This window comes from Apteryx rowi, unplaced genomic scaffold, assembly GCF_003343035.1.
Source record: "Apteryx rowi isolate R43461 unplaced genomic scaffold, aptRow1 scaffold_140, whole genome shotgun sequence".
In the NCBI taxonomy this organism is placed as follows: Eukaryota; Metazoa; Chordata; class Aves; order Apterygiformes; family Apterygidae; genus Apteryx; species Apteryx rowi.
Genome location: NW_020447642.1, coordinates 783,567 through 793,953, shown reverse-complemented (window position 1 = coordinate 793,953; position 10,387 = coordinate 783,567). Strand labels below are relative to the sequence as shown.

General features: G+C 40.1%; 1 protein-coding gene across 3 annotated transcripts in view; it reads left to right on the top strand.

Moving 5' to 3' along the window:
* The window catches only part of RSRC1 (arginine and serine rich coiled-coil 1), a 169,819-nt gene that overhangs the window by 94,797 nt on the left and 64,635 nt on the right, over positions 1 to 10,387 (top strand). For all 3 annotated transcript variants that reach the window (XM_026057809.1, XM_026057810.1, XM_026057808.1), the window contains one exon: positions 6,690 to 6,741. In XM_026057809.1, coding sequence (XP_025913594.1) covers positions 6,690 to 6,741 — 52 coding nt within the window. The remainder of the gene's footprint in view (positions 1 to 6,689; positions 6,742 to 10,387) is intronic.

The window sequence follows — 10,387 nt, the reverse complement described above, 5'->3', positions numbered from 1 at the left end:
ATTTCTGTTATGCTTCTTTCTATTTCAAATACTGTAATGGAACATTTTAGTGATTTGCATTAGACTATAGCTAATGTGTGTTGACCAGAGGTCCATAAAAGAGTATAAAATTTTTAGGAAATGGAATATGAACAGTTACTTGAGCTTAAGATGCTTTCTGTTCCTTTTTAGGCTATTTATCTAAAGTAAGAAAATAATAGGGTTTTTGCAATAGAAAGATGAATCCTGCTTATAACTACCCGTAGTTCTCCACTGTGCTGCTTAGATTATAAGACGGTTCCTCAAATTTTTGTTGCAGTTTTCTTTTCCAAACTCTGTCCTTGATAAGAGTAGAAATGTAAAACTGCAGTGTCAATGTAGTATAATTTTTGTGCTTCATTGTGAGCTATTGAACATTTTCATACAGCTAGTGTATCAGCATGTCAGTAGTGTAGAAAAAAAAACCCACCACAACTGTTTCCCTACTGTGTATAATAGAAAGATAGTTCGGGGCAGGGAGCAAGCCTGGAAAAAACCTTTCTTATTTGTAAAGCAAACAGCATCATCTTACTGAATAGAAATTTCCCAGTTTATACTTTCCCACACAAATCCCAAACGATTCAGCTTCTGGAACAGGCAGACCCGTGTTAGGTCAGAATGCTGGTCTTGCTATAGCCTATATTTGAGTGTATTGCTGATTGATCACATAAAAAGAAGAAACACCAAATTAGACAAAAATATAATTTTAACATCCAATTATTTAAGCTGATTTATGCCTGAAAAAGTAGGGGTTTAAATCAAATAATGCCAGATATGCTTATTTTGTTTGTAAATTACTAATTCATATTATGAATTCTTCTCCTTGATATTTTATGGCAGAAAGTTTTTATGGGGAAAAAATGTTCCTCTATCAATTCTGAATTTGCCACCTTTCAAATTCATTCCGTTTCCTCTGCCTCATATAAACAAAGACGACCTTTACAACATCTCAATCTCTTTTTTTATATATATTTTGTATGCTCCTGTGAGGTATTCCTTAATACAAATAACTTCTTTATTTTCAGTTTCTTTTATAATTATTGTCGTCTTTTTCATCTCCTAATGCTGAAAGGAGGACCAGAAAAGATCCAGTCGTTGCTGTGCTAAGCAAACATGGCATAGTCCTTTCCAGAATGTGATCAAACTCCTTTTAAAAGATAGCTAGGGGTTAGGGTTCTTTGCTCTTTTCCTGTTGAGATAGATTTACTAGAACTAGGATGTATAATATTTCACATGAAGGCAGGCCACTGACTTATGGAATAGATTAAAATGAAATTATATATCTATCCTCTTTGTTTAATTTTTTTTCATTTCTTCCTTGTCTTTTCTCATTACTGATATACATTGAGGTCTCCGTTTAGCTGTCCACAGTGATGCCTAAACTGTTTTTTCCTGAATTGATACTGTTCTTTGAGAACACAGTGAGGTGAATGGCAAGTTCCCTCCAATATGTGTTACTTTGTATTTATCAGCATTACATTTTATCCTGTTCCATGCTGCTATTGTCATTTGATCTGGTTAAGCCTCCCGGTCTTCTGTACCCCTAAATAATGTATTGCCTGCAAGTCTGTTGGAATGCCACCATTCGGCATGTTTTCCCGATCACGACGGAAGTTATAAAACCAGCCTCCCTTTTAATATGAAACAGGTAGTAATTGCTAATACCTGTGAGAGGTGGTCTTGCGCTTCTTCTGTACTTTTCTTTTCTCGTGCAGGACTTTTAATTAAGGCTTTTGTCACTTCAGCATCAGCTTATTTGTCTTTCCCAGCTACTGCATCAGTATATTTGAAGGGACTGAATAGATTCATGAGATGTGGTTTTTCTGCGGTGAAGACACTGTTTAGACAGTATACTAATAAGATTTTTTTTGTTGTATTGGAGCTTCCCCTTTATCTGTATATACTCCATTCATTTAATAGCAGGGCTGCTGTGTTAAAAAGTCGTCTTTTTATAAGAGTGCCTCAATTTGGGAGAGTAAAAATGCCCTCAGATAATCCTTCCCCCTCCTCAGCGAGAGCTTCCGGTGACCCAGCACCTGCGGACGTTTCTCAGTCCAGAGCTGCTGGATGTCAACCCCACCTGACAGAAACAACCTTCCGATCTTAATCCCTGCAAAATAATTCTCCTCTTCGTCTCAACTCGCCGTAACTTCCTCTTACTCTTTACTCCGCTTGACTCGAATCTGCTTCTGTAACTTCAGGTGCCTTCAGCCCAGATGTCCCAACCCAGAGTCCCCTCCCGGGCCGCTCTCCGGTTGCTTTGCCTGCCCAGACGTGCCTGCTGCCTCCGGGCTTGTCCCGCAGTCCAGGCCTGTGTCTGGCTGCTGCCCGGTGTCTGCAGGTCGAAACCGTTCGGGAGCCGCAGTTAAGATGACTGCGTTTTCAGGCATTTCCTGAATTACTGTAAGAGAGTTGATCAGCTTTGATCTAAAAAAGAATGTATTTTTTTCTGCATGTTTCCTCCGGTTCTGAGCAAAAGGCGAGTCCGAGGAGAACGTACTCCCAATCTCGTGAAAGGCTCTGGAAGAGCCACAGTTGCAGTAACGCCGAAGTATTGCTGGGGTAGTCTCAATCTTCCTAACTTCTGTTTGCTAATGGCTTCTAGAGAAACAGTATCTGCTTTAGGTTTTTGACCAACTCTGCACGTATCCCCAGTTGTTTTGGATAGCCGAACAGCTAGGAAACTTATGTTTTGGTCTTTCTTGTTGTACTTTTTCTGAACCTTTTTTTTAGCTTATCAGGCATTGGGAGAGGCTGGGTAAATAACTCTAGGAACTTGGTGGTGGGCTGGAATTAAAACAGGAGGATGGATTAGCTTGGCTTTGAAAACACTATATGGGGTTATCTAATAAGTGTTTATTTGCTGAGCCTGTTTTGGCTGTTGTTTTGGCTTTGTTCTTTAGACTGGATTTTCACTGAGTACCTCTGCGTCAAAAGACATTTAAACCCAGGGCAGTGACGGCTCACCTGAGGGAGGTCTATGTTTAACACGGCCATGATTCACATGCTGCTGTTTTCAGTTGCCCCGCGAGGTTGCCGTAATAGCGTCCGTGAGACACGAGCCGGAACGCGCTGCGTTGCCGCTGTTGTGACGGCGGTGCGGCTGGGAGGCCCCGGGTCGTCTTCCAGGAGAAACCTGGACGCAAACCTCCTCTCAGGGCCGGGGAGGAAGCAACGTGAAGACGTTTCAACTGGTGTGAACAAACTGGATTGCAAAGTTTGGAGGTCTCTAGCTGCGTAGTTTTCTAATGTAATAGCACAGAGGCCAGTTGTGTGTCCAGGGGAAATTCTGGTTTGTATCAGTAAGTGGAAAATCTTTTAAATTATGAGCTTGCTCTATTTTTGTTAAACAGATTTGATATCCTAGAGCCCCTCTGCAAGTCCAGGGAAAACATTTAATTATAATTTCAAGCAGCACGTGTAATACAGCTAAGGAGTGTCAGTCATGTTTGCGGAGGAAAAACATGGCACTTAGGGGCTGTCACTCAGGTCTATTAGTAGAGTTGTAGAAAGCTTTAAGGATTGCTGGTTTTGTATTTATCAAATGCAAAGATAAAACAAATTTGTGTAAAATACATGCAAATTGATCGCCATCACATTAAGGTTTGTTGGGCTTTTTGTTAGAGATGTTGTAAGAGAGATGAGTCCTGTGGTTGAGCTATTCCCAACCGGTATCGTTAGTGCTAAATAGGAGGAATTGAACAAGCCCAGTTTTACCACAGACAATAAACGTTGGAGTCGTATACTCTATATGAAATACACATATTCCTAAAAATTAGGCAAGAGAGCATTGCGACTCAAAATATTTCAGCAGGATTACTGCTCGAATCTCGTGGTGATGTAATGTTTGCCACTACTGACGAGAGCCATGTGCATTACGGAGCAATATTCGCCACCGATAATTGAAATGGAAGTTTGGGGCTCTGTTTTTAAACTTACCATTTCTCAAAAAAAAAAAACCCACCAAATTTAAAGTTATGAGACACTGGTTTTAGCACAGTTATTTCATTAAAAATACTATTTATGGAAGGTCTAGTGATGTAATACAAGAGACTTGCTGTGTACAAATACAAATTTAAAAGGATGTGCTACACATTCCTAAAGATTTTAGCATTAAAAATTGAATACATATAATCAAATGTTTGCTTGAAATATAACAATTATTAATCACAGGAATATCTTTGAATATACACTTCAGTTGTAAACTGTTTAGTGATTTAATAATATAAACTCGATTAAAAATAAAAGTTTGTTTTCCTGTCTTCTGCCACTTCTGTCTTACATACAAACTGTCTTCATAGGAACATGGTGCTAATGGCAATCTTAAAACATGCGCTAAACCGATCTCTCGTCTTCTTTGATGTTTGATGGCTGATGACATCAGCTGTTTTTCCAACAGACTCTTTTTTTTTTGTATACTTTTATAGTGAAATAAGCTAGTGACCATCTTGCATCCCATTTTATATGTATCTGTGACGCTGCCCAGATAGCAAGTTCTTTGTTTCTGTGCTAGTGCTACTTCTGCAGGTCATTCTGAATTTATGAAATCTTTTACATTTTGTATCTTTTGCTCATCATCTAGCATTGTTTCACTGTTGTTGCACATCTTTCCCTTGTAGATAACATATTTTGTCAGCTGTTTTCCAGTTGCTGTTTTGGGATATTAATGCCTATGTATTTAATCTTTCTCTTATTGATCAATGAGCAACCTTATGGTAAATCAAATAGATTATTTTTTTCTTTCATATAAACATACCCCATTCAACTCTATCGTCGAGGTGGTCTTGTCTGGCTTTGCTTCCGTGTTATGGTATCCCGTAGAGTGCCACAGTTGCCCAAAGCGTAACTGCAGGATGTTAGCGGACACCTTTGGAGAGAGACAACACTCACAGTGAGGAACGCTTGAGGCACCTCCCTGTTTCGTGGTATGCCCGCCGTGGAATTCCTTTCTTGGTTTTACAGGTCCTTGTCACCTTTGGCAGTTGGTACTGTAAGGGTACATATTTTTTTAATACACGGTTTTGAATTCTTTTGCTTCTTGGTTATGCTTAAGGAGAGCTCGTATGGAAAGTACGAGAGGTTGTTTTGCAGCTTGTGTTAAACATCCTTCCGGCAGTTTTCTGCGCCAATCTTTTCACCGTTTTTTAGTTTCCTGAGGGCCTTTCTGAATTTTGTCATTTAATGGTCTTCTAAATCAGTATCAACCTCCAGTAGCAGGTCCTTCTCACATGCTGCTAATGGCTTGTTTCAGGGTCCTAATTGCGATTTTCATGTTAATTCATCTGTGTCCATTTTCTCAGAGTATTGGCCTCATCCACCAGTTGGAAAAGCACTTTCTGGACCCAAGCTAGTAACCTTAATTTAAGAAAAACTGCTCATCTGTTGTTCAGGGGTTATTGATTCATAATGGGAAGACATCTATATGGAGGTCTCCTGTGGGTATACCAGCGGTTGTGGAGTAATCGAGCAGTCTATTCTAGTAGAAATAAAACTGTTCTTCACCGTCAAGTAGCCTCTCGTAATACGAGTAGAGGTGATGTAAAACAAAGGATTAAAAAAACCCCCCACAACTCCCTGAAAAGCAGATTGTATTTTTTTTTCATGACTTGGTAGAAGAATGTGCGTGTGCTTGTGCACGTGGTATGACAGACAGTCAAACTAAAAGTTTTGTCAGGCTCTCACCCTCTCAAATTCTCTGACAGTGCATTTTTCAGACTCCTGGGCCATTTTATACGCTGGCGGTTACCTTGATCCTCCCCTGATCTGTGATGTCAGGCACAGTGCAAGCTGAGATGGCTTCGCTTGACGGACATTTTGAGGAAAGCTAATTCCTGAGCTCAGGACTGGTGTTCTTCCCCCACGGAGCAGGCTCAGTTGGGACATGCAGAGCAAAGCGCTTTGGTTGCCTTGAATAATACTTGCATGGCGAAAGGGGTGAACTTAGACTGATTACCATAAAAAAAATACTCTAGTAGCGGTATTTGCCTGGAAGAGTTTTTAGAGGTGAGCAATGACACCAAAGACTTGGGACTTTAGAATTACGGAAGAAGATGCCGCGCGGCGGCGGGGGAGCAGCCGGGGCGCCCGAAGCTGCCTCTCGCCCTGGGCACCCTGCCGCCGGGGTTCAAAGCGTGGCCCGTTCTCGTGTTTCTAGCGCAGAGCAGAAACCTCCCAAAGTTTTCAGAAACTTAAAGAGAATAATCAGCTTCTGAACTCCGTGACAAACGCGGTTTGTGTATAGATTTCACTGTGAGAACGTTTTGAGTGGCTTCAAAATCGGCAGGATGGCCAGCACGTTGGACACAGTAAGACATCCCCGGGGGTAATCAGCACAGCGGGTGCCCAGCCGGCAACGTGTTTAGGCTGCAAGGAATTTAAGGAGAGGAAGCAATCGGAACAGATAACGGGAGAAGTGTGCAAAACCAGCCGTATTGACCGCGTTAGAGCCAGTTTTTGAGCATGCTTGAGGAGCCGTGTGTTTTGATGGGAGCGGTCACCGGGGGGCCGGGGCTGAGCGAGGCGCTGCCGGCGCTCCTCCGGCGGCGCTCCTCCAAACCTCCGCCGCTTCCCGAGCTCCTCGGCTAGCGCGCGGCGCGGGGGGCGGCGGTGGGGGCGCGGGTGCCGCGCTGCACCGCGCCGCTGGTTACGAGGCTTTCCGAATGTCGTTGCAGACGCCCGCGGAGCAGGCCAAGGCGAGGCTGCAGCTGGTGCTCGAGGCGGCAGGTAAGCGTGGCGCTCGCGCGGGAAACCGCTCTTCCGGCGGCTTCCCTGCTATCGGGAAAACGAAACCCGGCAAGGCAGGACTCTCATCCTGCTCGGTGTGCCAAATGTTGAATCCCTTTCTCCATAGCTCGCTTCCATTTCTAATCAAGTCGGAACTGGTGTACATCACCGTTGGCACTTAATGAATTGCTTTGAGGAGGTGGAAATAAGTATTTTTCACTGTCTGCTGCCGGAGAACTAGTCTTCGGGCTTCGCATGTTTTTCCTCTTGCTGCTGCTACTGAGCCTTTGCATACTCAAAAAATTGTTTTCTGTGTGCGTTTATTTATTTATATATTTATTTACTGTTGAACTGAATTATCCCATATATATGCATTTATGGTGGTAGTAGAAATACATAGCAGGCTTTTGAAGAGGCTCACATGGGCCTGCAGAGAGCCTTCCCATTTTGCGCAGTGTTATATTTTTCTAGGACTAGTAAGAAGAAAGGCGAGATGCGTGTTGTGTGTTACTAACTTTTTTTTTAATTTTGAAACCTTTAATTTAAATTAAGAATTGGGGGAATCCTGTAGTTTCGTATCAGGCGCAAAGCTTTCAGGGAGCGGCTGTGTCCGTCCGTCGTCCCCCGTGTGACGCTGGCTGAGCGCGGTGGCCTGCCGCCTCCGCTTCCGGGCTCGGCTTCCGGCGGCGTTTCGTGTCGGCACGCTGCCGCCTTCGCTGCCGGCTACAAAGACTTTGTCTTCTCTTCGCCCAGCGCCCAAATCTTTATTCACAAGAGCTGCGGGTGCCTCGATGCTCTTTAGACTGCACGTCTGCGATGAGCACCTCGGATCACCCGCGAATCGTGCGCTGCAGTAGCATCAGGGCGGCTATAAATACGCTGTGAATGAATAAAGATACGTCTTTATTCATAATATGCTAACTGGGCTTGAGATACTTTCAGTTGTCTTGGAGTCATTAAAAATAATAATTTAACCCTCTAAAATGTTAGCCTGTGTTAATGTTTGTAATCATAATTAATTTCTATACCTTCTATTCCCTATTTTCACTTTCCCATTAAAGTTTTGTTGGTTTATCCCTAAAAAAGGAAAATTTGCAGCATTTTATACATGTGGTAATAAATACATATTTGCAATAATTTCTGGTCCTTAGCTCAGCTTTAGTTTCTAATATATGTATTCTTAATTTATAAACAACAATTTCCAAGATATATCAGTCTTTATTTTTTCTCCCACTTCTGGAAAGCTTTTGTTTTAAAGGGAAATGCATCTTCTGATATTTCTGGATTTTTTTTCAAAAATTCATCTAGCCTTTTATATTGTACAGCTTCAAATGCATTCATTGTTCTCCATAACTTTTAATAAATCTTTGAAGCATATAATTATAAAATAGATGTGACAGCACAGACCAAAAAAAGCACAATTTGTTTATACTACTCACATCTGTCACACCTCATTTTTTAATTTAACACCTGGGAAATATATAAAAGATATCTATGAGTTATATATCATCATGACCTGGGTCCCGGAAATTTCCAAAAACATTTAAAATGCCTATGACACTTTTTAATTTAAAATTTCAGAATTGGACTCAAACTTAGATTGAAGGTGCAAACTGTTCATAAATAACTCAAGAGATGTAATCTGTTTGTTTGTCTTAACATTTCAAATATAGAAAAAAGTTCTGTTCCTGATTTTATTTAAGTGTTGGTAATCTTATGCATTTGAGATCATCCTCTCCTCCCTCCCCCAGTCCTGTTTTTAACTAATTAAATTGAATTTTTATTAAATTGGTGCAAGGGCACTGTTGGGAATGTTAATAATGTTTTTTCCATATATTCTTTTTTTGTGTGTTTATGCATTGCAAAATAAGCACATTTCTTTACTTTTAAGGTTAAAAAAAAAAAAAAAAACTATGCCAGAACATTACTGAGCAGATGTTTTCAGCAGAAAAGTATTATATCTCTCATTCCAGTAATATGAAATTGTTTTAAAGGCATTACTTTCTATACCAACTTGGTGGTTTAACTTTTCAGAATAATAATCACTCAACATTTTAGAACCAGGTTCTAACTTGATTTTCAGCAGTATTTTCTATTATTATTTTTGTATTTATATGTTATTTTGTTGAATAATAACTAAATAATATTTATAGTGTACTGTCCACAGATAATTTATTTTAAATGTGTTTTGTCTTTTTGAGAAGTTCAGAATCAACGGGTTATCAGTTGTTGTAGCATGGTATTGAATGCTTTATTTGCATATAATGTAACTTTAAATCAGTATTTTAGTGATGATGTTTTTCTTTTTTGTATGTAGTGTTCAGTACAGGATACACCTCAAACTTGTGAAGTAACTTGTAGAATATCTGGTTGTACATGTTATAGGAAATGTTTCATTGCATTAATTGGGGAAGAAAACCTGTGTCACATTCACAATCTGTGGTCTAAGTTTTAATGATTGCTGATAACACTGTTCTCCTTTCGGTGGCATGGACAAACAAAACAGTTTTATCTTCTACAACAGCTCAAAACTACCAACAAGTGTTGGAGAGGCCTTTGGGAAGGTCCCATCTTTGTTCATCTCTATTGAAATACTATTATGTTGGCCTCTCAAACTTCCTTTTCCATGACATTTCTTTTTATTAATATCCCAAATTAATCTAACATTTTCTTATATTGTTTGTATTCAAATGTATTTGCTCATTTTATTCTGAAGATTTTGCTATCTTACTATACTTTGAAAGTATTAACCTAGAAAAGGTTATTTGGCTTATTTAGCAAATATTTTGGTTCTTAATATACTGGAAATGCCTTCAGACAAACATAACAGAAATATAGCACAGCAGCACCTTAACTGTGTAAGATTACAAAATATATTACAAAATATATTAAATATTAACACGGTTAAGCTAAAAGTTATTTCTCTATAAAACACCAATGTTTGTTGTAAGAGCAGTTTGACTTTAACTTCAAGCTGTCTGATGAGTTTTGTGGCTTGCTTATAGCCTCTCCCAGGATTATATTTATATACTATTTAAGTTTATAATCTGCTATTCACCATAGACTCTTAATACTTTGGATTAATTTATTTTACTAACTAGGTTCCTTTTTTGCTTAGCCCCATCAAATAGTCTAAATTTCAATGTATCCTTTGCCTATCCTTTATTTCCTTCCTTGGAGATACTCAAAAGCCATCTGGACGCAGTCTTGGGCAACATGCTCTAAGTGACCTGCTTGAGCAGGGGGGTTGGACTAGATGATCTCCAGAGGTCCCTTCCAACCTCAACCATTCTGTGATTCTGTCTGTATTTAAAAAAGAGAACAACTGGAATGTAAGTTCGTGTGTACATTTGGCAAAGCTGAGTTACTGTTCTGATGGACCTTGCTTCACTTTGAGAAAAGAAAATTGTCTGTAATTAATACAAGTTTGCAATATATCCCTGTTGAACTGAAGTTAATTTTCATCACAGTTGTTGAAAATGGTATTAGAATGTAGCTTTCGTGACTTTTATTGACTAATGTCGTTAAACATACCTTTGGAAGGCTGGTAGGTTACCTGCCGTCAGCTGGCATTACGTTGGAAACTGCTGCCCCCATCTACACTGCCTATGGTCTCCTCTGCCTGCGTTTGCATACGGAGTGTCCA